Source organism: Capricornis sumatraensis, chromosome 11, assembly GCF_032405125.1.
Source record: "Capricornis sumatraensis isolate serow.1 chromosome 11, serow.2, whole genome shotgun sequence".
Lineage (NCBI taxonomy): Eukaryota > Metazoa > Chordata > Mammalia > Artiodactyla > Bovidae > Capricornis > Capricornis sumatraensis.
Window position 1 is genome coordinate 22,279,272 of NC_091079.1, and position 27,334 is coordinate 22,306,605.

The following is a 27,334-nucleotide window of genomic DNA, read 5'->3' on the forward strand; positions in this document are numbered from 1 at the left end:
GTCCAGGGATTTGGATGTTGGCAAGGAGAGGCTGCACAAGTCGCCTTTCAGAGAATTAGCAGAAAAAGATGTCCCTTCCTGTAGGCAGAGCTCACACCCCAGAGTACAGGTTTGCAGGCGAGCTTGGGGTTGGATCTGGGTTCTGTCCTCCCAGTTCCCCCCAACGCCCCGCAGGACACCCTCTGGTAGTGCTCAGCCTGCACTGAATTCACAGCGGCCCTGTATCCAGAAGCCAGAGGGATGCTTTATGCTCATCCCAGTCCCCCTTCCCTGGTGGCTCAGCTGGTAAAGAATCTGCCCGTGATGCTGGAGCCCCCGGTTCGATTCCTGGGTCGGGAAGATCCCCTGGAGAAGGGATAGGCTACCCACTCCAATATTCTGGCCTGGAGAGTTCCTTGGAACATATGGTCCATGGAGTCGCAAGGAGTGGGATGCGATTTTCTCTTTTAGTCCCCCTGCCTGAGTTCTGTAGGCTATAGATCCAGTGAGAGTTCATCTTCTGAAGCTGCGGATGGCTCTTCCAGCCGGGTCCTTTCTCTTCGTCTTCCCCCTGCCACTCCTGGGCTGCATACACAGCCTTGTGCTGGGGACTGAGGAGTCCACAAGGGCGGTCAGCAGGCATGGGAGCATGGCACATACCCTGCCCGTGGTGTGGACTCCCTGGGTCCCTGACAGTTTTGTATACAGGACACGTTATTTATCTCTTCTTTGGGGTAGGGTTGGGAACACCCTTAATTGTTTATCAACAGCATTGTGTCACAGAAAAGAAATACTAGTGTGTGCAGAACTTTTACATTGTAAGTTATATGATAACTTCAGTTAATTGCTAATTGTTAGAAATCAGTGTTTTCTCTAGTAGACAGTACTGATTTTTCTTAATAGACATTTTCTTGTTAATATCTGCATCATTTAAGAAAACATTAATGGCCTAAAAGATTGAGAAGAGTGCAGTGGACTATGATTCACACGCCCTCACGGGAGGACGGCCTGTGGTTTCCGTCGTATTCCCAAGTGGGTCTTCCCACGTGTGCTGCCCACTTACAGACGTGTACACATGACTACCACACCTCTGAGAGCACCTTGCCACAGCTTGGGATAAATGCCACCTTCTCTAGGGAGCCTTCTCTGATGCCCTCCTTCAGAGGTTGCCCTCATCTCCTCTGAACTCATGGACACACATGTTGGAAGCATTAGGTTGGGGGCTCTTGTGGATTGCTGTATATTAACCAGTAGAGAGCAGATGGTTAGGCCCAACTTGAGGTAGCTTTTTATATGTCATCAATATTATCAGAAACATGACTTTAATTTTGTATTCCTAATTGTATGTGTGTTTTTTTTTTTAATGATACTAAGGTTGCAGCTTGTTCTCAGCAATACTGTTGGTTTGGAAAGTGTAACCCTCCCCAGGTCTCATTCTTAGGAAGCCCCCCAAGGGGTGGCCTATGTGGGTGGACGAGTTGGGGTGATTCAGTGGTGGAGCTGCAGAAATCAATAAAGAAAGGGGCAGCGCCTCTTCTTGTGGTTTTAAAAACACTTTTCTTTGTTTATAAAAATACTATTTGTGAAAAATTCCTAAGTAAAATTAAGTGATTTATTTAAATTGATACTCTTTTTACCAAAGATTTCTGGTGATTAACTGAAAGAAATGAACATTGCATTAATTTCTAGCATGCAGTTTTTGTTTATAACAGTCATTTCTGTGGGGGGTATGTTTTAGGGCATCATTCAGAAGATAGTGGACAGTCACAAAGTAAAGCACGTGGCCTGCTATGGATTTCGCCTGAGTCACCTGCGGTCAGAGGAGGTTCACTGGCTCCATTTGGATATGGGTGTCTCCAATGTGAGGGAGAAGTATGAACTTGCCCACCCACCAGAGGAGTGGAAGTAAGATTACAAACCTACTTTGGGGTGACTCGGACGTGATTTGTTTTGTGTATTAGAAACACACATGAGAGGATGATTATCTGTGTTTACTTTTCTCACTGATGGTCACTGGGACTCCTGTACACACAGAGGTGGTCGGCACTAGTTAGCCAGCGCTCTCTTCTGCACTTCGGTGTAGCCTGTCTTCGGGCGCCCCCAGCGTGGGCTTGCTGGAGCCGTCTCCCGGCTTCCTCTCTTCTGTGACGGCCTTTGGCCCCTCACCCTTCTCTTGCCAGTGCTGCCCCATCAGCCTCTGCGCTGAGCGCTTCCCGAGTCCTAGTGCTTCTGCTCCCTGTGCTGCTGGCACCCTTTCGTGCCTGGAAGTGACCACACCTGATGGCCGTATTGATGTGCTGCAGAGCTCACTCCGTCATGCCCAGTGATCGCAGCTCACCTGAGAGAGGCGGTGTCTGTGTGACGTTCACATACAGCATTGAGGCTGGGAAGTGATCTCAGTGAAGTCATGCTGACTCTAATGAAACTAAAATCATTCAAGGTGAAATAAAAGAAGTCCCTATAGTTGTCCTTTCCCTGGTTCTCTCTTAATAATTATTTTTCACTTTTCAGTAAACCATGGTGTTTGTAGGAAATTGTACACCTAAAACACTTAATGTTTGCGAGAAGTATAAGGGAGCTCTTCCACAGGAGCCCCTGTTTTTATAGATAATGCTGCAGAAATAAAGATGATTGTAGCATAAAGAGAGCATTCAAATGTCAGTTACTTTTCCCTTCAAGGATCTAAATAGATAAGATTAGACATTTAAAAAGAAAAACAGACATGTTTAGGTGAGTAACCCTTTAGTTGAATAAAAATACTATCCCAATTACAGCTTATCAGAGAAATATAATTTTCAAATTTGTCAAGTTAGCTGGAACTGACCTAACAAGATAGTCTGTAAGAATTTAGTTTGGTTACTTTTCAACAATGGCTGAAAAAGATTTGACCTCCATCTGTTTGTTCAGTTAATTAAGCAAGTATTTAAAAACTAAGAATAGCTAAAAGTTACCTGAACATATCTCTAGGTATTTTTAATTAAAACAATTCTGTTAACGTTCTGAATTTATGAAACATGTCAGAGGCAGCCTTCATTATAGCAATAGTCTTAGTCCTCAGTAAATTGTTGAATGCAGATCCTGGGGTATCTAAGCTTTGTTTTCATTCTTTTAAGCCAGGTTATTTAACCTTAGTAATAAGGATGTAGGCACTGTTTTATTTAATGGAGCCTGGATCCTCATAAGTAAGGAAGATTTGACTGACCCTCTTGAATGAGCGGTGGTGAAGATGATGACATTGATGTGTTGTCACCATTGAGTGGCTGTTAGGAGCCAGGCATTGTGCCAGCTGCGTGCTGTTTATAATTTGTAAACTCTGTATTTCATTTACCCAAACCCGAGGAGGTAAAGACTTGTTATCCTTATTTTGTAGATGAAGACAGAGGCACAACAAAATGGATTTAAGTTGCATTCACATAGTTTGTGGTACAGTTTCCATTTGGATTTAGCTATCTGACTTCACAGTATGGGTTTTTAAAATCAACATGCCCATCTCCATGGGAATAATGTGATCTTCAAAACTGAGAGTGTAGCTAGGCTTACGAGATAAGTGAAGGTGCCTGGGTTGTCGGTAGAGGTGATGAAAGAAGGAAATGTGATCAGAGATACTGGTGATACATGTGTGATATCTTCAGTAGCGTGAGGATTAATACAAACTGTTCTAACAGTGGGAATAGGAGGCTGTTAAAATAATCAAGCATACTTGAAAAAGAACAAAACAGAAGTTCTGGAAGTCATTGGATAGATAAAGCAGCAGATTAGGCATAGCTGAACAATTAGTAAACAGGAAGATGGATCTGAGAAAACTTGCCCAAAACATAGCACAGAGATGAACAGATGGAAATTATGAAAGCAGATTTATGTAACATGAAGAATGAGAAGGTCAGCCCTTTTCTAACAGGAACTCTGAAGAAGAGAATAAAAAGAATGAGGAAGAGGAAATAATCTGAAGGGAAAATAGCTGAGAACTTTCTAGAATCAGTGAGTGACATGAGTCCTTAAATGTAGGATTAACAGAAAAAAATTGGGTAAATCTAAATGCATACTTTGGCAGATTATAGCAAAATAGTGTTGTATAAAAGAAAATGAAAGGATGTTAAAAACAAGCAGAGAAAAATTAGACTTCTCACAGCATCATCAATGCCAAGAAAATGGTGGTATAATATCTTCAAAGTCGTGAGGAAATATAACTGGCAGTCTATATTTGTTTGCGTGGTTAAATTATCTCAAGAACAGATATCAGTGAGCACTGGCTTCATGAAGGAAAACTAATGAGAACAGATTTTTTTTATACTAAAAAAAGTAGAGCTCAGTACTGGGTGCAGGTTGGAACAGGGGTGATAGAATAAAGCTTGGTCAGCTAAATATGAGGGTAACAGCTCCAACATTAGAAGTATAGCTTAAATGGTCATTGTGCAAGTAGATACTAGAGAAACGTAGGGATCAAAAAGAAGGAAAGAAGCAGAAGCAGCGTGGGGAAGCAAGATGAATAGAAGTCACAAGTGAGATGCACAGGTGCTAGCAGTGGATGACTACCAGAGGCTGCTAGAGTGGATTAGAACGTGAGGCCAAGCTGTCTGCTGTTCACAGGATGTATCCGAAACAGTGACGTTCAAACATTTTTCTTTGACTCGGAGGAAGCCATGTGTTTTACCATGAGATCTAGCACACGTGTATGCCTGTATGTGTGTCTCAGCTGTTTATATGTCCCGGACCTACACATTTCACCAAACTATAATCAGCGTTATTATTTATGCTGAGGTCAAACGGTTTTCTCGGCAGTGTTCTGTTTTGTTCTACGTTAGTAAAATGAATTAATAAATGAATAGTGAAAAGAATTTTCCTGCCTTCTAATGAGTCCTGACTTTCAATTTGAAAAACTCACATAAACTTGAATATAAATATACCAGGCAGATAATAACCAGGAAAAAAGATGAGTATTGTGCTGTTAACACCCTGTGAAATAAATTTTCAGGCAAAGAAGCTTTATTATGGATGTAGAGGGCAACCATGTAACAGTAAAATGCTCATTTCACCAATAATTTAATAAGTATAGAAATAGATGTAGCTCTTAAACTTATAAATTCCTCAAAATATATAAAGCAGAACTAGTCTTAAAGGAATAGGACTCACCTTTCTAATAAAGGGAAGAACACAAACAACAGTTAGTAAACAGTAGTTTTTAAGTTATGTATTTAACTGTTTTCTCTAATGTAGAAATACAGGATCCTGCACATAACTGTATACTAAGCAACTTAAAAACATGTTTCTAAGTAATTTATGGTTCAAAGGAAAAGGCCCAGCCTCCTGACAGCCTGGCTTTAATGGGCTCTGCCCCTTCACCGTCCAGTCTGCCCTCTGCAGAACCTCCTGGCTACAGCCAGTCACGTAGTCCTGTCTAAGTACAGCCGCCCCTCAGTGTCTGTGGGTTCCCTGGTTCCGCAGCCAGGGAACCAGGCTTCAACCAACTACAGATCCAAAATTCTGGGTGTGAGGGTGGATTCCAGAGAGTTCCAAAAAGCAAAACTTGAACTTGCTGTGCCAGTAACTGGTTACATAGCATTTACATTGTACACTGCATTGTAAATAATCCTGATGCTCTCAAGTGTATGAGAGTTTGTTTGTGCAGCTTTTGTGCACAGACTGTACCATTTTACATGAGAATTTCGGGATCTCGGTGTCTGTGGGGTTCTGGGACCAAGCCCCTATGGATACCAAGCATGCTTTCTTCACTCAGCCTTCTGGATACCAGACTCTTCTGGTGAAGGTTTTCCTCCTGCTTCATTGACCATCACTGTCTTCTGCTGACGTTGATATTTGGCGCTGCTCCACTGACCTCTCCCTAGCCTCCCTAGACCTGCCTTTGGCGTCAAATTCACACTTTACTTGGATAACCTCAGGAAACCAATGGACAGGTTACTACAATAACCCAGGAAAAAGTCACAGAAGATGATGGACCAGGAGAATAGTACTTGGAGGAGCGAGAAGCAGCTATACTGAGATACGGTACAAGGTTGAGCTCAGAATTTGTGAACAAATCTTTTAAAATGTAAACATCGAAAGAAATGTGTAAACCATTCCCACTCAGAAATTTCCAGGAGCTACCCCCCACCCCTCCCCCGGCCCCAGCTCACCCGGAGCTCACTCCAGGTTTGTGGTTACCTCTTGGTCTTTTCTCCACCTCCTGCTCCCCTACCTTCACTGGAGCAGCTGTGGTCTCTTTGAAGTTTCAGTTTCCATAGGTGCTCAGGTTGGGGTCTCATTTGATGGTCTCTTCTCTGCTGCCTGCCTTCTTGTTGAACAGAACAGCTCTTGTCTCATTTCTCTCTTTGCCTTTATCTTTTCCAGCTTTCCACTTGCTCAGCCTTGGCCACACTGGCTCTTAAACACCCCAAGCGGCTTGTCCCTAGTGCCTCTGAACTCGATGCTCCGCTGCTGCATATGCTGCTCTGCGGTTGCCGGCATGGCTCGGCCCTCCCCTCGTTAGGGCAGGTGCTCCACCGTCACCTCCTCCCCGGGGCCTTCTCCAGCCTTTCTGTCTGCAGAGCCCCCTGCCTGCTTGGGACAGTCTTTCTCCCTCAGGGCCTCCATCGTATTCACTGCTCTACTGCTGGATTCTGGTCATGCCTGGGAAAAAGTAGGCACCTGGTAAAATACAGTTTAAGGGGAAGTGAATCAGTGATAATAAAATTACCAACTAGAAACCGAATAGTACTACTTAGTAACAGTCTTCTCATATTAGCTTGCTGCTTATTGGATGTCAGACATTGTGTGAGAGGCTTGATAACCTGCCCACAGTCACACAGCTTCAGTGGGTGGCAGAGTGGAAACTGGCTTCACGCACCAGCTCTTTCTCCCTGCCTGTGTTCAGTGTGTGACTACAGGAGACAGAACATGGAGATCTCCTCCCTCAGTCCATGAGGGCAGCTGCAGCTCTGGCTTTAGTTCTGAGCAGGATATGAACACTGAAACGAAAGTGCCAGGACCCATCAGAATAATGACGTTAGTTTCTACTCCTGTGAGTTTTTTGAGCGTAGATTTTTATTTTTCACACTATCTGCTATAGCATCTATTCGTATTGTTAAGTAAATCTGAGAGCTAAGCTTATTTAATTGAGTCTTCATTTCTTCAAATGCCTCTGTAAGCACGTACAGCACACATTTGGTAGTAACTGTCTCAGGCAGGGTGGCCCTACGGAGTTGTCACGACATGTCATCAGGGAAGGGAAGGGCTGGTTTCATACATGTCCTCATAGGAAGAGGAACAACAGAATTAGATCCTACCTTGAGCAATACACGGAAGTCCACCTGAGGTGGATCAAGTTTTTAAAAAAAGTTTAGTGAAACATACAGTGAATGTGTCTCTAATGGGACATACAGTGAATGTGTCTTTGGCACTAGAGCAGGAAGATTTTCTTAGTAACCCAAAAACGTTCATTCTTAAAAGATGAGAATAGCAAATTTGCCCTTTATGAGATGAAAGCATTCTGTACATCAAAAGATGTATTTTTAGAAAGTGCAGAAAGGACAATTCCTCAGTGTTCCGGTGGTTTAGCTGCTTTTACTGCTGAGGGTCTGGGTTCAATCCTTGGTTGGGGAACTAAGATCCCACAAGTTATGAGGTGTGGCCAAAAGGAAAAACGCAGAAACAAGTTGCATCTCGTGTAATTGACAGAAGATGGTGTCAGGAGTTCGGCTGATAAACATAAGGATGGTAAATTCCCTAACAGATGGGCAAGAAACATGAAGGTATTTTCATAAAAGAGCAGACAGGTTTGACCTGTCATCACAGGAAGACACCGTCAGCTTCCTTAGTGCTCAGGGAGGTATGGATCTCGACCAGTAGATTCCATCTACACTGTTTGGTTGACAAAAAGTATTAATACGTTGTGCAACAGTATTAATAGCGGGAAAGGTTAAGGATCTGATGATGATACCGAAACACCAGTCTGGGTGCCCAACGCACTGTGAAGCCAAACAAACTAAAACGTTAAAAGAGTTTGGAACAGAGGAAGGCGTATTGAGGGGGAGGCAAGGAGATGGCTGGCTCGAGCCTTTAAAACCCCAAGCTGTACGAGAGCTTTCAGCAAAGCTGTTCTCTAGGAAAGGTGAGGGAGGGGCGGGGCTAGCTGTTGCAAACTGCTAGGGGTCAGAGCCTTTGTTCCTAAGGTCAGGTCATGGCCAGGTAACGATGCTCCTGTGAGTCTCCACCAAACGAATGTTATTCTCTGTTCTGGCAAGAAAGGGCTAGGTCCCCAGGCACAGCTTTCCCTCTCCGAGGTCCAGTTCTGGCTAAGAGGAGGTGAGCCCAGCTGGTGGCTCCCTCAGTGCCAGGCCCCCGCACCCTGCCCAGCTGTCATCACTGAGGGAGCCAGGTGCCCAGGACCCAAAGGGCCCTCAGGCTCCTCAGGCCACCCAAACAGGCAGGGAGGGGCAGGTCCTGCAGACGGCATGCTATGCAGGCTGCTGTTACCATTAGGTCGTGGAGGCAGGGATGGGAGAGAGGGTCGCTGCCACCTCAAGACCTGGGCCCGGCCAGTGGGTGTCCTTGACGAGGGCTCTGGAACCCTGCAGGACACAGCCTATGGCCTGCCCCCTGGGCCCCCTAGGTCACCATCTGGTGCCGACCAGTGGCTGAGCGGGACCACTAATGGTCGCTCACTGACTGTTGGTCGCCTGGGCAGGGGCCCACTGAAGCACTGACCGATGGCTGAGCGGGACCCCTTGAGGTCGCTCACTGATGGTTGGTCACCTGGGCAGGGGCCCACTGAAGCACTGACCGATGGCTGAGCGGGACCCCTTGAGGTCGCTCATTGATGGTTGGTCACCTGGGCAGGGGCCCGCTGAAGCACTGACCATTGGCTGAGCGGCACCCCTTGAGGTCGCTCACTGATGGTTGGTCACCTGGGCAGGGGCCCACTGAAGCACTGACTGATGGCTGAGTGGGCCCAGTAACCGTTGCCTGAAAGTGGGTGCAGAGTAGCATCAGTCACCACAGCTGCAGCTCAGGGCTGCGCGTGGCTGCGCTCTTTACAATTCAAGATCTTGCCTGCAGCTTAGCCTCTGCGTGACATGGCCTTGGTCCTGCTGTTCCACTTCAGGTTCTGTCCTTGAGAGACTTGCGTTTCTGTACTAGGCTGGAGACCCAAGGACGTTCATGGAATAGCCAGTGACAGAATATTCACAGTGGAATGTTGTGCGAGTCAGAATGAGGAAAGCATCGAGACTTGGAACTCTGGATAAAACTTAGCCAGGTGACAGTGTGTGACAAAAGGCAGTCCTGGGGCAGTGTTGTGGATGCAACTAAATACTGTTGAATTGCACACTTTAAAATGGCTGCTTTGGGAGGAGTTAGGGATGCCATGTGGCTTGTGAGAGTTTAGTTCCCTGACCAGGGATTGAACCTGGACCCTGGCAGTGAAAGGCCCAAGTCCTAACCACTGGGCCGCCAAGGAATTCCCTGAAATGGTTGTTTTTTATGTGAATTTTACCTCAGTTGAAAAACAAAAAGTAAGTCCCAGAGGATGACATACAGCATCATATACAAGTAAAAAGCAAAACAAACATAAAAGAATATTGTTGGGAACACATGAGGTGGGTGAGACAATATGGGACCTGTAGATACAGGGTCAGGAGGAGATGGTCAGTCCAGGGCTTCTGCGGGGACCGCACCCAGCCTCCAGCCTCGTGAGGGCCCTCAGGAGCCTTTGTGGAGCCTCAGGTCTGCGGCAGAGCCCACAGCCCCTGCGCTGCACGCACCCTGCTTCCTTCCCAGTCTGCTCGCCTGTGCCCGGGGTCCTGGGAGATCCCGGTTGAGTAGGTGGTGTTTGCTAGGCTCTGGAGTCAGCCAGAGAAGTTCGAATACAGTGCCCTTCCTAGTTTGTCCTGTAGCCATAAGTGCCATGCAGTTTTGAGAGCTTTACCCCAAGCAGATTTAAACTTTAAAAGTTTGGTACCTAGATAATTAAATTCTAGCTAGCTAAATTTTGGTGTTCTGAAAGCACTTACACCGAGTGGTCTGACTTCTGAGCAGGTTAATCAGATAAACAGCCTGGTCCTTTTGGTGTGGGATTCAGGGCTTTGAGAGCCAGGCCTGAGAGGAGGCTCTGTTAGCCTTTGTGAGAGAACTGTGGGGCTTCTGCAGAGCGAGTGAAAAAGAAAGTCCTTTTCTTTGTTATCAGATGTGGTTCACATTCCCCTGTTCACGGCTGATGAACAGCTCCTCGATCTGCAGAGACATGATTCTTTTTTCAGACCTTTTGCAGGAGGGAAAAAAAAAGTCCTTTATTTAGAGGAAAGGTATCTTTTTTTCATAGATGACAAAAGAAAATGACTAATGATAGCTGAGGAAGTTTTAGATTGTATTTTGATAGTTTTCTATTTTATCTTGAAATGATATTATCTGTACATATACCTTAATTTGAAAGGCTAGTTTTTCATTATGACACTGAATTCAACAAGAATTCTTTAGAATATTTAAATCAGTAAGACAGTAAATAGAGGAACATTCTGACAAGTTTGGAAGTGACACCTTTTAGAGAAACAGGATAGACTTCCAAATTTGCTGATTGGTTAATTAAACGTTTACTGGATACATCTGCACCAGACACAGCACAAAAATGAACAGATTTCTGGCTGGTCTGTGGCTACAAAAAGCTGATGTTTGTTGACCAGGCTGGTTTAAAACTGGCTCTGGTGGGTATTTTGTTAACACAGCTACAGGACAGTCAGTCTTAAGTTTGTGAGAATTTATTTTTATTCTTAACGTGTTATCAAAAAGTTGCAGAAACAGTACACAGAAATCCTGTGTACCCTTCAGCCCTCCTCCCCTAAATGTTAAAACCTTAGTTAAGTACAGTTCAGTTGTTGAAACTAGGACCTTAGCATTGCTGCGGTAGTACTAACTGATCCACAGATGTCATCAGGGTTCAGGGTGTCCGTCTTCCAGCCTGGGATCCCCACCAGAGCATCGTGCACTTCTGTGTCCTGTCGCCTTGGCTCTCCTCTGATCTGCGGCAGGTCCTCAGGCTGTCTCTGTCTGTCGTGACCTTGGCCCTTTTGAAGTGCACTGGCTGGTAGTTGTGCTGTGTTCTTCAGTTTGGGTTTGTTTGGTGTTTTATTTTTCCCCATGATTATATTGAGTTTAAGCATTTGGGGAAGAGCACCACAGTCAAGCTATTGTTTTCACTTAGCATTTTATCAGTGAGTCCTTGATGATGATAAGATTCATTTTACTGGGCTTCCCTGGTGGCTCAGAGGTTAAAGCGTCTGCCTGGAATGCGGGAGACGCGGGTTCGATCCCTGGGTCGGGAAGATCTCCTGGAGAAAGAAATGGCAGCCCACTCCAGTACTCTTGCCTGGAGAATCCCATGGGGGGAGGAGCCTGGTAGGCTACAGTCCATGGGGTCACGAGTGAGCAACTTAACTTTAACTTGGATCATTTGATTTAAGGTGGTGGCGAGGCTTCTCTGCTAGAAGGTTGTTTTCCCCCCTCTTTGTAATTAAGTAATATCTTCTGAGGAAATACAGAGACTCTGCAGTTTCTCTTTCATTGTATTTTTGCCCACTCAACATCATTGATGATTCTTTTTTGCAGTATTTATTAGTGTAATTTCTGCCAAGTGGTGAATTTCTGTCCTCCCTTCTAGGCTTTTAAAATGGGAAGTCTGTGTAAGAAGAGCTGCCCACACCCCACTGTTTCCAAGGGTCATCTGTGTAGTTTCCTGAAATTGTACTTTTGTTTATTTCACTACACGCAGTCTGAATAGCTGAGCCTTCTCAGTATCAGGGTTATCTGAATATTCATCCAACTCAACTTTCAAAAATATTTCCTACTCCTCCCCATCATTAGTTCATTAATGAACTAATGGGTATCTTGGTGAACTTGTGGGTATCTTGGTGCTCATAGTTGGAGATAAGACTGAGAAAGTTAGGTGTTGGCAGCGTCAATGGTAGTATATTAACTTAGGCGACAGAGGATGAGATGGTTGGATGGCATCACCAACTCAATGAACTTGAATTTGAGCAAACTACAGGAGATAGTGAAGGACAGGGAAGCCTGGCGTGCTGCAGTTCATGGGGTCTCAAAGAATCAGACATGACTTAAGTGACTGAACAATAACAATTACTTAGAAGCAGAAGCGAAAGGATGATCTTATCTGGGGCGTGTTGTAGTTAGCCGCTGTTCAGAAATCATGGAGTGGCCTAGAGCAGAGACGTGGAAATGTTTTATCAAGACACAGCCAGGCTCTTAGAATAGTAGCAGAAGTTTCACTATGAGGAAAATGGACAGTTTCCTGGAGGAGAAGGGAGAGGGGATGCCGGCGCAGCTGGGCCAGGACCCTGTGGGTGCCAGGCGTGGGGTTTAAGGACTGGGGTGAGGTGACTAGACCGGAACTGAACTCAGAGACTTGAGCGGAGTTCCAGTAGGGCTGTGAGGGAGGAAATGCTAGATTGTAGTGGATTGAAGCAGGGAACAGGAAACCCCATCACAATCTAGAGACCTTGCCCAACCCCACAAGCAAGACCCAACCCACGTACACTCCTCTCTGTTCTAAGCATAGGTGTCTTCTCTTAGGTTCATGCTGCCTCTGGGCCTTCAGGCGTGTTTCTGCTGAAGTGGAATCCCAGGGCTGCCTGTTAACAGCTGTGGGACCTTGGCTATTAGCGGATGTCCTCAAAGTCTGGTCTCCCCCATCTAGGAAGATGGGGTGTACTGGGCACCTGGTCACTATTACCAGTCCCTTCCCGGCCTCCTTGTGGCCCTGTTGTCTGCTCGTCACAGCCCGCCTGGCTGGGCGCCAGGACTGTGCTGTTACCGCAGCCCCCTTTCCCACCAGGACGAGCCCGGGATTGTGACGAGCAGGGTCCTGTGTGGCCTGCCCGCCTCTCTTCCCCACCTCCCTGAAGCCCTTTTACTCACAGGGGCTGTGGCTGCGTTCCTCCAGGCAGCCTCTGGCCACAGGGCATGTGCTTGTTTTCTTCCTGCCGATACTGCCCTGCTTCCTTCCTGTCTTCCTTTAGGTCTCTGTTCAGATGTCCGGAGTCGGCCTGCTTCCCTGGCGCCCTTTACAGAATGTTGCTTCGTCGTCTGTTACTCCCCTTACCTTGCTTTTGTCTTTACCATATTACCACCTCAGAGATACTCAACGTATCTGCTGTCTGGCTGCCACCACAAAAATAGAAATTTTCCGAAGGCTGGTACTTCCTGCCTGTTTTATTCACCAGTGTCTTCCACTCTGGAACCGCGTCTGTAGATGACTGGTGCTGAAATATTTGTTGAGTAATGGCTAATACGGTGGATCAGCCGTCGAGACGGCTGTGATGTGTGCAGTGACAGCCCTTTCACTTCTCCCAGCGTCCTGATGAGGGCTTCTCTGACGGCTCAGTTGGTAAAGAATCCATCCACCTGCAATGCAGGAGACCCTGGTTCAATCCCTGGGTCGGGCAGATCCACCAGAGAAGGGAACGGCTGCCCACTCCAGTGGCCTGGAGAATTCTATGGGCTGTGTATAGTCCATGGGGTCGCAAAGAGTTGGGTGAGGAAATTGAGGCGCAGAGAAGTGATGGCAGACAGAGAACAAGGGGTGGAGCCAGAACCCAGGCACAGGTGGTCTTGATGTAGAGCTTTCTTTCTGCTTCTCCTGGGGGTTGTTGCTGATGAAAAGAGGTCATCTGGTTAAAATGCTTGTCACGACTTCTGTGACATCCCGAGTAGTCCCTGAACATTATTTGATATCATCATCCTCATCGTCGGGATGATGTTAAGAGCCTGGACATGTAGCCAGGCTGCCAAATGTTTAGCAGGCCAAAACAGACAGCCAGTTTTTTTTTTTTTTTCCTTTAATCATTAAAATGGGGCAATGTTAATACCAAAGCCTCCTGCAGCCTGTTGATCCTGGAGCTTCCAGCCTGAAAACTGGCTGCCTACTGCTTATTCTTGCTGAGCGTCATTCTCTTACTCTGCTGAATATGAATAGTTATGCTCTTGTTCTCTGATTATTATGTTGATTAAGAGAAATGGTGCCTGTAAGGTGCGTGCTAAGTCCTAAACTCAAAATGAAATTATTCTGCTTCTATCAACAGTTGTCCAGTGAGAATGTCTACAGAAAGTTATTGAACTCCTGAGATTCAAAGTACAGTGGAACTTTATTGTTTGACAGTTGTATATTTTAATAAGATAGACCCTTGAAAATCTCAGCAAAACTTGTGTATGTGTACCTTGCATTGAACCACCCTTAACTGAACCAGAAGAATTGTATCGACTCCTTTGCGTTTTTTTTCCTCATGAGCTTAATACAATTTTAAAAGATCAATTTATGAAATTTTTAGAAAAAAAACTCTTAACTTTTGTGTAAGCAAATATTTTATAAACAAAACACTAAAAGAATTTGCTGAAAAGAAAAAGATAAATAGGACTGCATAAAAACAAAAGATGCCATTAAAATTAGAAGATTAAAAAAATAGGTTTTAAAATTACCGTTAAAATAGTGAAAGGCAAGCCATAGAGTGGGAGAAGATATATCTTCACTAAGTCTAACAAAGGCCTCGCATCCAAAATTTTTAAAGAATACCTACCAATCTGTGGGGTGGGGTGGGACAGACAGCTCAGTAGAAACAAAGGACAAAAGGTCTAACGACACTTCACTAAGGAAGATAACCAAAATGGCCGGCTGCCAGAGACATGCCCATTCTTGTTATTCATCAAGGAAGTACTGATTAAAGCAAGTGTGCGCTCTTGAAGTGAACATTAGGGTGACTAACATGAAAAGGCTGGACGTGCAAGTAGAGGTGAGGAACGTGGAACCAGAGCGCCCGTGCGGCTCCCGCGCGTGGAAGTGGAGTGTGCGCTGCTACAGCCTTGTAGCTTGTTTTCGGTCATGTCTGCTCTGGACAGTGTGTGTGCGTGTTGTGATCCAGTGGTGTGTTCTTGGTGTACCCCCAGCAGAGATGGCGTACGTGCTTGCGAGAGTGCATATGGGTGGACACACAGATATGTACAGAATGAGGAACAGAGAGAGCGCTCTGGTGAAATTTGTTTTGGTCATTCTTGAGGTTTGGCTTCCTGAGAAAAATTGCTTTTTAGAGGACTATAAAAAGTGTTCATAGCATTATTCCTCACAGCCCCAAGGTGGAAACCACTCAACAGCCTTCAGGGTAACGTGGATGAGTCACTGGGGTGTGTTGCACAGTGCAGGGCTGAAGAGACAGAGGAGTCTCCTGAAAGGAGCCAGACACATCCTGTGTGACTCCAGGCAGGCAGAACTCGCCTTCCCAGTGCAGAACGTGATGCTGCCCTCGGGCGGTGGGGCTGGAGGGACTTCTGGGCGAAACTCTGGGTATCTCGTCAGCTTCTGTCTCCTGCGGGAACCTCGGGCTATAGCACACTCACATGCACGTTTTATTTTTTTATTTTTTGCAGCAAAAGGAAACATTTACAGATTATATTTAAACTTATTTTTAGAATAATATCTCAGTAATTGGCAGTGCCATACTCAATATTGTTTGGACTGTGAAGAAGAAATGACTAATTTCTAATTGTTTTCCTTTGTTAATTATTTTTTAGATATGAATTGAGAATTCGTTATTTGCCAAAAGGATTTCTAAACCAGTTTACTGAAGACAAGCCAACTTTGAATTTCTTCTATCAACAGGTATAGAAGAGTGCTTTAATGCATTTTTTTCCTTTGTTTCTTTCAATCCTGTTTATTTCATGGTTTTATTTTAGAACTAGATTAAGTCTAACATTTGGGAGAATATGAATTTGTCACTGTATGGCAGTGAGATTCTTATACCTCATAAGAAATTAGGAGTTTTTGTTACTTTGTGAATTTTTGTATACTTGGGCAAATCTTAAGACTTACTTTAAGTAGAAACAGTAAGTCCTAAGTGATACAACCTTTGCTCTATCTTTAATTCAAGTATAATTATCATGCCTGAATATCAACAAACTTGTCAGATGTTTATCCAGAGCCAACTGTTCCCATATAATTTCAGTAGCAGTTTGTGTAAAACCAGAAGTGACTTTTTAAACTAAAAGTAGCTTTCTTACTACCCATAAGGGTAGATAATACATACATGTGGCATAAATTCTAAATTCTCCTATAAGGTTTTAGTTAGACAGTAAATACATGTGGCATAAATTCTGAAATCTCCATCTAGTGAGCTTCCTGTAAACAGTTCCTTTCTGTTCGGTCCTATGCTGTTTGCAAGCACAAGTGATGTGACGTTACCTTGGAGGGGTGCTGACACAGGGGAGGTGTCGAGTCCAGGTGGCTCCCTTGCAGGATGTCGTCTAAGGAACTTTGTAGCTGAGGAAGAGATGAACTTTATAAAACAAAGTACATTGAAATCTGTGCTAAAGTGGTTTGAAAGGAAATGGGCGAGAGAGCTGGGACCACACTGTGTAAGGAGCAGGTTTTAGGTTCTCTCCTGCAGATTGTTGAGAGTATTTAAAGAATTTAAGTAAGGAATGTCTTGATTGAATTTTTTTTTTTTTTTTTTAATAAGCCCACCCTAATGAGGTGGCAGTACTCGGGGTGGATTGGATCTTAAAAAGGCTGGCGAGCAAGTTGGGGGCCCTTTAGGGGTTTAGGCAAGAAGTTAGAAAGTTGGGAGGTAGAACGGTGTGGTAGTAAGCAGATTTAGTGGGTGGATCTGATGGACTCAGAGACTGAACAAACTGGAGCAGGAAAGTGAGGAAGTAAGAGGCTGATGGGTTTAGATAGGCGACGTACTTCTATTCTTCTCTCTTGTAGATGATTTGAATCACTGGTGTAATTTCTTTGAAAAAGAAATCCACCCACTGAAGACATCTGTGACTGCTTTAGTGACATTGATTCCAGGATGCCTGAGACGGGCCTAAATAGCTCTCAGTTATTCCTTTTTATAATTTCTAGGCTAACCTGAAAGTCAGCAACATTTTTGTTCCTTTCACAATGTTACTAGGTTGTCCTAGTTTTTCCTTTCAGAAGCCCTTGCTTCTGTGTATATGATTAAAAGCTAGCACCCGCGCCGGCCTATCCCAGATTTTCCCTTACTGATGGGATGTGTCTCAGTGCAGTCTCTGTGACTCAGGTGAGTGGTCCCTGTAAAGCCTAAGGGGTGTGAGGCGTCTTGGAGGTGTGCTGTGCTGGTCATACATGTCACAGCTCCATGGTGCCAGGTGCACTCATGAGTTTCTTCACAGGGGGTATATAACACCTCCTGAAGAGAGTCTTTATGTTGATGAAATGAGACACTACTGTCTGCCACCCTGGAATTCCGGCCTGTAGACAGGACCCAGCTTTGAGGACTCAGCACATCACGTGCGAGTCCCGGTCTGAGTGTGCACAGCTTGCTGTGGGATGGGACACACCTCGTCCTGCCGTGTGCTCTGCGTGCACACCTTCCCGCCCCGCCACCCTCCTCTGCTTTCATCCATTCCTAGAGTTTCTTTTCAGCCTGAAGTGAAGTGAAGTCGCTTAGTCGTGTCCAACTCTTTGCGACCCCATGGACCATGCAGCCCGTGGAATTCTCCAGGCCAGAATACTGGAGTGTGGGTAGCCTTTCCCTTCTCCAGGGAATCTTCCCAACCCAGGGATTGAACCCAGGTCTTCTGCATCGTGGGTGGATTCTTAACCAGCTGAGCCACAGGGAAGCCCAAGAATACTGGAGTGGATAGCCTATGCCTTCTCCAGCCGATCTTCCCGACCCAGGTATTGAACTGGGGTCTCCCGCGTTGCAGGCGGATTCTTTACCAACTAAGCCACAGGATAGCTCAGTTGGTAAAGAATCTGCCTGCAATGTGGGAGACCTGGTTTCGATTCCTGGGTTGGGAAGATCCCCTGGAGAAGGGAATAGCTACCCACTCCAGTATTCTGCCCTGGAGAATTCCATGGAGTGTATGGTCCGTGGGATCACAAAGAGTTGGACACGACTGAGCGACTTTCACTTTCATCCTAATAATTAGTCCCAAGTGGCTCAGGTGGTAAAGAATCTTCCTGCAGTCCAGGAGATCTGGGTTCAGTCCCTGGGTCGGGAAGATCCTGAGAATTTCTTTTGTTTCCTGTATGCTTTTATAATGTCCTACCAAGTACCTGTGATTTAAAGGAAAATAGAAGTGTAGTCATAGTAATGTCCCTTTCCTGTGTTGATGGCCAGTGTTATTGCTCACCTTGGCCCATGTATCAGGCTTAACTGACGCTACATGGGGCCAGGTAGATATGCCAGAATTACCAAGAGGGAAGAAAAAAGAAAAACGCTATGATTTGTCGGAACTAATGAATTGGCAAGAATACCAAGAGCTTTAAATAGGTTCAGATTTGTATGTGACACCGTTGACATTGACAGTTTTGTAAGTTAAGTTGCATACTGGCAGTTTCATAAGATTGGAACTAATGATTCCACTTTGGGAGATTCATTCTAAAGGAATAAGATGCACCTGTGTGCATATGTGCAGGGGTGCTGTTGGCACATGTCAGTGACAAACAGGAACTCGGGACCATTGTGTGGCCTGTGCTGGCTCTTATCACAGTGGCATGTTTTCGTGCATGTGTTTTATGAACCTGGTATTTTATTGAACTTCACGTGTGGGACTCTTTAGGGTCTACACTGGGAAATGGTGAACACTTCTGAGTGTTTTTTGTTCTTGTGTTTTCCAGTAATTCAGTTTATTTCAGTTCAGTTCATTCGCTCAGTCATGCCTGACTCTTTCTGACCCCATGGACTGCAGCACACCAGGCCTCCCTGTCCATCCCAGAGTTTATGATGACATCCAACCATCTCATCCTCTGTCATCCCCTTCTGCTCCCACCTTCAGTCTTTCCCAGGATCTCAGGTGGCTAGAGTATTGGAGTTTCAGCTTCAACATCAGTCCTTCCCGTGAATATTCAGAACTGATCTCCTTTAGGATGGACTGATTGGATCTCCTTGCAGTCCAAGGGACTCTCAAGAGTCTTCTCCAACACCACAGTTCAAAAGCATCAATTCTTCGGCACTCTGCTTTCTTTATAGTCGAACTCTCACATCCATACATGACTACTGGAAAAACCATAGCCTTGACTAGATGGCCCTTTGTTGGCAAACTAATATCTCTGCTTTTTAATATTGTGTCTAGGTTGGTCATAACTTTTCTTCCAAGGAGCAAGCATCTCTTAATTCCATGGCTGCAGTCACCATCTGCAGTGATTTTGGAGCCCCCCAAAATAAAGTCTGTCACTGTTTCCATTGTTTCCCTATCTATTTACCATGAAGTGATGGGACCAGATGCCATGATCTTAGTTTCCTGAATGTTGAGTTTTAAGCCAACTTTTTCACTCTCCTCTTTCACTTTCATCAAGAGGCTTTTTAGTTCTTCTTTGCTTTCTGCCATAAGGGTGGTGTCATCTGCATGTCTGAGGTTATTGATATTTCTCCCAGCAATCTGGATTCCAGCTTGTGCTTTATCCAGCCCAGCATTTCTCATGATATACCCTGCATATAAGTTAAATAAGCAGGGTGACAATATACAGTCTTGACGTACTCCTTTCCTGATTTGGAACCAGTCTGTTGTTCCATGTCCAGTTCTAACTGTTGCTTCCTGACCTGCATACAGGTTTCTCAAGAGGCAGGTCAGGTGGTCTGGTTTATTTTATCATTTATTATTATTATTTTTTAATTATTTTGGTTCTTTTAACAGAATAAGAAGAAAAGAATTTTGTTAAGAATTCCTCTGTATCAGTTCCATCCCATGAAAGAGAAAGAAAGCTTCTAATAAACTACTGTAATTTTATTATTCCTGTTTTGAAGCCTCGCCCAAGCCCCTGCTCATCACGCTCCTTATTTTGGGTGGAGTCGTGAGGAACACGACATGTCAGTGGGCGTAGAGGGCCGCTTTCCTGATGGGAGATGGGTCTGTGGATGCACATGGTTACATTTAAAGATGTCCTAAATGTGACTACAAGTGAGATATGTCACAAATGAGCCACTATGTGTTTTGACCCATTTTAGAACATTCTGAAAGATATTAATCAGCACACTCTAAAAATAAACTAGAATCTTGCTATAACCCTATTCACTGTAGAGCAGGAGTCTGAAAAAATAAGTTTTCTTGGCTGCCCGGCGTGGCATATGGGATCTTAGTGTGGACTCCTAACCCCACCAGAGATTTTTTTATTGTTTATTTCTAAACAAATAATTTTTTTGATGCCAAAGCTAATGACTTATAAAGCACGAAAAGTATGTTTTGCCTTGAGTTTGAGTTTTTCCTTTGCCATATAACATTTTATTCTTCTTTATCTCTCTGACTTGTTAAAAGTGTATTTGACTGGCAACCTTTTGCAAATCGTGGTGGCCATTAGTTTGAAGGGCCATGTCCCTGTTTGGTCAAGAAGTTGTTATATTAACTAGGTTTACATCAACAATGCTGAAGTCATGTGGGACCCATTTGGCACTACTGACACTTTGAGCTTCTGAGATGCCTGCGTCTGTTGTCACTGTTTCTTCCTACAAGTATGTTAAGATTTAAAATGAGTGTATCCATCTAGTTGCTCTTAGGAAACATTAAATGTAACAGAACTCGTGGCTTATTTGGCAAGAAGAGTTGCAGTGGGAAGCTTTATGGTCACTTTATGGCTTAGAACCTAAACTGCAGAAAGGTGTGAGGGGCCAAGACGCACTTATTTTTTGTTGATCGACTTTTCTGTTATTTTTACTCCAATTTTTAGTTTTTACACATTTTTATTCAGATAACTATCAGAAATATTTCGTTAACTGTACTTTCTTGGGTGTAAAGCTTTCTGTCAGTTAAAACGTTTTGAAATGGCAGCTCCAAGTGGGAACTTTTAGTTTATAATGTGAAATTTTCAATGTGGGAATTATCAGCTGTCCTGTTCCAGAAAGAAGTTAAAATTAAATTGAAGTCTAAGCCTGACTCATTAGAAGATGTATTTTCTGTACGTCTTTGCTGCTGCTAAGTCACTTCAGTCGTGTCCAACTCTGTGCGACCCCATAGACGGCAGCCCATCAGGCTCCTTGTCTCTGGGATTCTCCAGGCCAAGAATACTGGAGTGGGTAGCCATTTCCTTCTCCAGTGCATGAAAGTGAAAGATGTGTGTCTTTAAGTAGATTTAATAACGTACATTTTTCTCCTGTTTTTCCACTCCTGTATGTTTTTGGTGATTCAGAAAGTTTTATTGTTGTCGTTAGGTAAACTCTGTCATGCTTATATTGGGGTGGCTGAAAGGTTCATTTGGTTTTTTCTGTAAGATGGCTCTAGTAGCACTTAGTAGTTTTTAACTTCATTCGAAAAAATTTTGTTATATTGTATGTGACAGCTATCATATCAGCATGCATTTAAAAAAAGATAGCCAAGTTGGTGAATTTTTGTGTACCCATTTTAATATTGAATATGGAAGGAAAAAGGCAACACTTTCAGCATGCTATGCTTTATCATTTCAAGAAAGGTAAAAATGCAACTGAAATGCAGAAAATAATTTGTTCAGTGTCTGGAGAAGGTGCTATGGCTGATTGAACGTGTCACAAGTGGCTTGTGAAGTTTCTTGCTAGAGATTTCTCTCTGGACAATGTTCCACGGTCAAGTAGACCAGTTGAAGTTGATAGTGATTAAATCAAGACATTATTTGAGAGCAATCAATGTTATATCACATGGGAGTTAGCTAGCATACTCAAAATATCCAAATAAAGCATTTAAAGTCGGTTGTACCAGCTCAGTTATGTTCATCACTTGGTGTTCAGGTTCCACATAAATTAAGCAAAAGTAACCTCCTTGACTGTATTTCCACGTGCAGTTCCCTCCATGTAATGAAAAGTGTTCCATTTTTAAAACAAATTGTGATGGGTGATGAAAAGTAGACACTGTACAATAATGTGGAATGGACAAGATCGTGGGGCACGCACAATGAAACATCGTCAACCACACTAAAGTCCAGTCTTCATCTAAAGAAAGTGATGTTATATATGTAGTGGAATTAGAAGGGAGTCTGCTATTGTGAGCTTCTTCTAGAAAACCAAATAATTAATTCCAACAAGTACTACTCCTGGTTAGACCAACTGAAAGCAGCATTGGACAAAAAGCAACCAGATAGTTAACAGAAAATGCATAATTTTCCATCAGGGTAATACAAGACTGCATGTTTCTTAATGACCAGGCAAAAACAGTTACAGCTTGGCTGGGAAGTTCTCATTCATCTGCCATATTCACCAGACATTGCATTTCCATTGATTTCCATTTATTTCAGCCTTTACAAAATTCCCTTATTGGAAAAAATTTTAATTCCCTGAAAGACTGTAAAAGGCACCTGGAACAGTTCTTTGCACAAAAAGATAAAAAGTTTTGGGAAGATGGAATTATGAAGTTGCTTGAAAAATGGTAGAAGTTTGTGAAATAAAAGGGTGAATATGCTGGTCAGTGAAGTTCTTGGTGAGAATGAAAATGTGTCTTTTAGTTTTAGTTTAAAACTGAAGCACTTTTTTGGCCAACCCAATACTATTCAACCCATATTTTTTTGTTTATCTTTTCTATATAAGACTTTACAAATAGGAAGCAGAAATGATTATTTGGTCAGTCACTCTTCCCTGCTGATATTTTTAGCTTGCCTTTTGAACAAATACCTATTATTAATAAATGCTATGTGAAATAACTTAGTGAGTTGTTTAAAAAGCATTTGACTTATAAGATAGCATAATTCTTTATATTTTTTTAAAGCTTATGTATGGAAGAGAAAGATCAAAGAGTTTGTTTTGGTTGAGAACTGCCTTTGAGTTCCTTTTGCACACAGACACTCCACTCTGCGAACTGGCAGAACACAGGCAGGAGTGCTTGACCGTCGAGCCAAGTTGCCCGACGACCTGGGATCACTCAGGTGGCGTAGCATATAAATGGTTATGTGCAGCGGGCAATAATGGTTATATACACGTTTGTCTGCCCTCAGCCCCATCTTCTTTACACACACTACTGAGGACTTTCAGTTCTGTGTGATAAATTTATGTAGCTGACAAAGCATTCAGAAGAGACTGAAATAAGACCAAAAAATCTCATGAGACCAAAATAAGACCAAAAAAATCTCAAAAGCCAAAGCGTTGATGTGGCACATGGAATAAATTAGGGAGTAATTTAGGATTAGAATTTTTTATTAGTGCTGAGAGGTTTTTATAGTAAAACCTGTGCTTAATATGATGAAAAAGCTCATGAATGTAAATATAATACTTGCCCACAGAAGGAAGTCCAGATACATCCTATTTTTTAAGTAGGAAATTGACATCAATATGGAAACAATTTAATACAGTAAACAACTTTCAAAGGTCTTTGCTTGGAAAACACTTGCAGATTTGCTGGATTTGGCGTTCGTAAACAGTAGTAATCCGTGGTATAAGAGGAGAACACGATGGAAAGCGAGTGGCAAGATGAAGTAGGAGGTGCGTGTGAAGCTATCGTGTTAGACTATGGGCTACCGGGGCGATGTGCTGTGGTCCTCACTGGCCATTAATCTGCCTTCTGGTGGAGAACGTCTGCACTTTCTCAGAGTTCACAAGAAGGTGTAGGTACACACTGCAGCTTGAGTAGTGAGGGTCAGTGGATGGGTTTTGAGTTTTAACTGTAGTGTTCGCTGTGTGACCTTGAGTACATTAATTTTGAGTAATTAAGTTTTCTGGTCTTCATGTATAAAATAGGACCGAAGCCTGTCTTAAGGAAGAGTCATTGTACAGGCTACAAATAATGTATCTAAAACAGTGTACCTCCTAGCCCCTGAGTAATACAGTACCTCTGCTGTCACCGTCAGTCTTTTTAGGCCCTTTCTAAGGCTCTAAATTGGGGATTATAGTTCTGTCCTGCTCACAGTGATGCTGTGAAGATTAAATGAGAGTCATACATAAATCTATCTGACGTGGCAATGAGTATATTTACTCAAAGCAACTATATATCACACACATGTAAATCTTCAATAAATTGCACTTATTTCACAAAAGAAAGCAATGAATTCTCCCGGTAGTTAGTAAGAGGTGAAAGTTAGTCAAGAAATGTTTTGTAAAGAAATGAGCACTGAGTGTTAAAAACCCTACATCTTGCAGAAGTTTTCATGAGCACAGCATCAGGTTGTGATGTGCACAGTGGTTCAGAGAACACGCCCTCTGGAGCGTGGGGGAGGGGGAGGCTCTGCCGAGACAGCTTACTCCATGTGGATCAGCACACCTTGCAGAGAACACAGACACAAACAGACCTCAGGCCGTGGGCACACAGCTCTCAGTCAAGAGTAGTAGGTCGTTGCTGTAGGAAAAACAACTCTCAGACGTTTCACGTCATGTTTGTACATAAAGGGGTTTTCCATAAAGATGGTTAAAGTAATTTTACCTCTGTTTCTTTTTTGCAACTAATATGAGCATGGTTTTGATGAGTGAATAAAACGTGATTACACTTTCCCACCTTTGAATAGCGTTTTAAAGTCCTAGTAGTTAATCTTAAGGCAGTTTTGTAACCGCGTGTTTTCTTCAGCGGGCAGCTGATGCTCTGCTCTGGTTGCTTCCAGGTCTGCGCCAGACCGTAAACTGAGATCCCAGTGAACGCGTCGCTCAGAACAACTGGTGTTTCTCTAACTCACATAGATACCGTTTTTATCTCTTCATTTTCTTTGTGTTCAGTAATAAAACTCTTTATGATGCAAAAAGTTAGCTTTAAAATTTAGACTTATTTTTTGCTGTATAGAAGAAGACAGCTGAAGTGTAGAGTGATTCTAGAATCACAGCTTTTTACTTGATTTAGTGAGATGTTGAGTAATTCATTTCCATTGATTCATTCCATTGAATCATAGTAGGCATCATTAAATGCCTACTATGTATAAGGAACAGAAATGATCAATGCTTGTAACTCTTACCTGGAAAATAGCATTCACACACAGAGGTATCCACATGCCAGTTTGATGGCTTTATTCTTTCGTTCATGGGCTCTCTCTTCAGTCATTCAGTATTTCTTGACTACCCAGGTGTGGGTGCTAAGGCAGAACACAGAGCAGAGGTTTCAGCGGAAATGGCGTTTAGGTCAGAGCCAGGTGGCTGCGCGCCGCTGGCTGAGTGGGCCTGGCTCCCGTCCTGGGAGAGGGGGCGAGTAGGTGAGCATAGGCGCCCCTCAGGTTGTGGGTTCTGGAGCTTTAAAGAGAAGACTTTCGTTTTCTCTGTAAGAAAGGGATGTGGCAGGTTGACTGGAAAAAATACAAATCTGTGTGTTGCCAAGCTTCGTGGGCAGGCATCGCAGAGTTTCCAGGCAGTTTCTGGTGACCACTTGAGGTCTGTCATCATGAATTTAAAGCAAAACACATAGCAGGGTTTCTCTAGTTGCACAGCAGTAAGTGTGGAGAGGGAGGGGGTGGTTGGCTTCAGTATTCACTGTTTTTACCAAGCAGTTAAAATGAAGGGGTAAGGGAGACTGGGGAGTTGGGGGTCTTTCCAAGGGGAGTTATCATGATGAACTGTCAGTACGAGGTGGACGGAGTAGTTAACTGGGGAGTAGAAATCTTTTGAGCAGGTGAACTGACAGGCTGGGTAGCAGTCGTTGAAGAAGAGGATCTTTGGCATTTTTCCTAGAGCAGAGATCAGCACTCTTTTTTCTGGGAAGGGCCAGAGTGAATGTTTTAGGATTGAGGATCAAGAGGCAAAGTGGAGGGTATCCTGAAATACTTGTGTAACTAGACAAGACTGATTTACACTGAGTTCTGTACTGGGGAAATTAATAATTTAATAATGGAGTGCAGTTTTTTGTAAGATAGGCCTACTAACGAGAGGAATGAGTTCCTTTTGAGGGGAGAAGAACATTTCTCTTAGGTTCAAAATGCGTGCTCTCCGCCATCAAAGTCAATTGCAGATGTTGGTCTCTTGATGCTCGTCTGTGAGATTTTACGTGTCTCGTCTTTGAAAATACTTTCACACTGATAAGCACCCTCAGATACTGACCTCAGTCCCTCACAGTCATTGCTTGGAAGACAGCCATCAATGTTCTGTTAGAGCCTTCTCTTTATGTCCCACTTCAAGCACGTTGTCACTTTGCAGGTTCAGGAGTTACAATTGATGGTTAGGTGGAAGCATGTCAGTTGCAGGATTAAATGGATTTTGAAACAATGTCAGTTTTCCTTGTGCCTGTGTTCAGGTCCAGAAATGCTGCTGGGGCTGCACTCTGAGTTCAGAAAATTTGAACACAAGTTTGCATGGAAAGGGACCTTCAACAACGTGGGAGGGTATAGAGAGCCGCTTGAGGGTCCGTGATTCGGATGACGTTTAAGTGCTCATGGATGCTAAAAGTTCTTCATAAAAGAAGACTGACTCACTGATCTCTGATATTGCTCATTTTATACCCAGCATCAAGTGTCATTCTGGACACAGTGCATATGAAGTATGGGGATGACACCCAGCACACATTTACTAAGTCTACAGCGTACTCTTAAAACGACGTGGTTTTACCCATTCCTTTCTATTGTAGGTGAAGAGCGATTATATGTTAGAGATCGCTGACCAAGTGGACCAGGACATTGCATTGAAGTTGGGTTGTCTAGAAATACGGTAAGAAGATAACTAGACATTGAGGTCTTTATTTAGCAATGTTTTCCTTTATTTTTTTCTAGGTATTTTCCTTTTCCTTGTAAAGATTATCAATAAAATACTGAATAAAAATTTAGGTAAAATTTAAGAATATTCTGAATTAGGTTAAATCGCTGATTCTAGAATCTTTTAAGATGATACTTTGTGGTAGTTAGAATGCAGTGATAAGAGCACCAGTGTGTAAGCAAGTCTAAGGCTGAGCTCCCCAGGAGGACCTTCTGCGATGCAGGAAGTGTCTGTGAGATCCTCGTGCCAGCCACTAGCTGAGGCAGACACTGAGCACTCAGACGTGCGGTGTTACTGCTATAAACTTGAACGTGAACCATCACCTGTGTCCGATGGCTACCATTGAGGGGAATGGGAAGCTGAGAATGCATTTATTTCTGGTAGCATTTGTCATGTATTCTGTGTCACCATTTTAAACTTTGAATAAAAGAATATTTCTACCTTTGTCAGCTATGATTTTAATTAAAATTTACCCCAGGCTGCCAGTTTAAGATGAGTTGGTTAAATTAGCTAAAACTTGATTATGTATACTCAAAACAGTGATAATTTCCCCAGGAGATCCCTGTTTTTTATATTGTATAAGGTTATGAAATAACAGTTCCTTTAAGACCCACAGATCATTAAGTATAACTCTCAGCAACTTCATTAACATTTGTTTTCAACCTTAATTATATATCCCAGAGGGGGAAAAAGCCATCTCTCACTGGTCTCCTCCTTTACAGTTTTCTCTGGAAAGCGAATTTGGACCCTTTGCTTCAGTGTGTTAACTGATTTCTGCTGCCTGATGAAGG

The 27,334-nt window shown here is 43.5% G+C and overlaps 1 protein-coding gene across 7 annotated transcripts in view; it reads left to right on the forward strand.

Annotated features, from left to right (window-relative positions):
- PTK2 (protein tyrosine kinase 2) overlaps positions 1-27,334 on the forward strand; it is a 141,888-nt gene that overhangs the window by 22,373 nt on the left and 92,181 nt on the right. For 6 of the 7 annotated variants that reach the window (XM_068983834.1, XM_068983833.1, XM_068983830.1 and 3 more), the window contains exons 3-5: positions 1,718-1,884; positions 15,541-15,628; positions 26,419-26,498. In XM_068983834.1, the coding sequence (XP_068839935.1) occupies positions 1,718-1,884; positions 15,541-15,628; positions 26,419-26,498 (335 nt within the window). The remainder of the gene's footprint in view (positions 1-1,717; positions 1,885-15,540; positions 15,629-26,418; positions 26,499-27,334) is intronic. The other variant, XM_068983836.1, reaches the window with a different exon arrangement.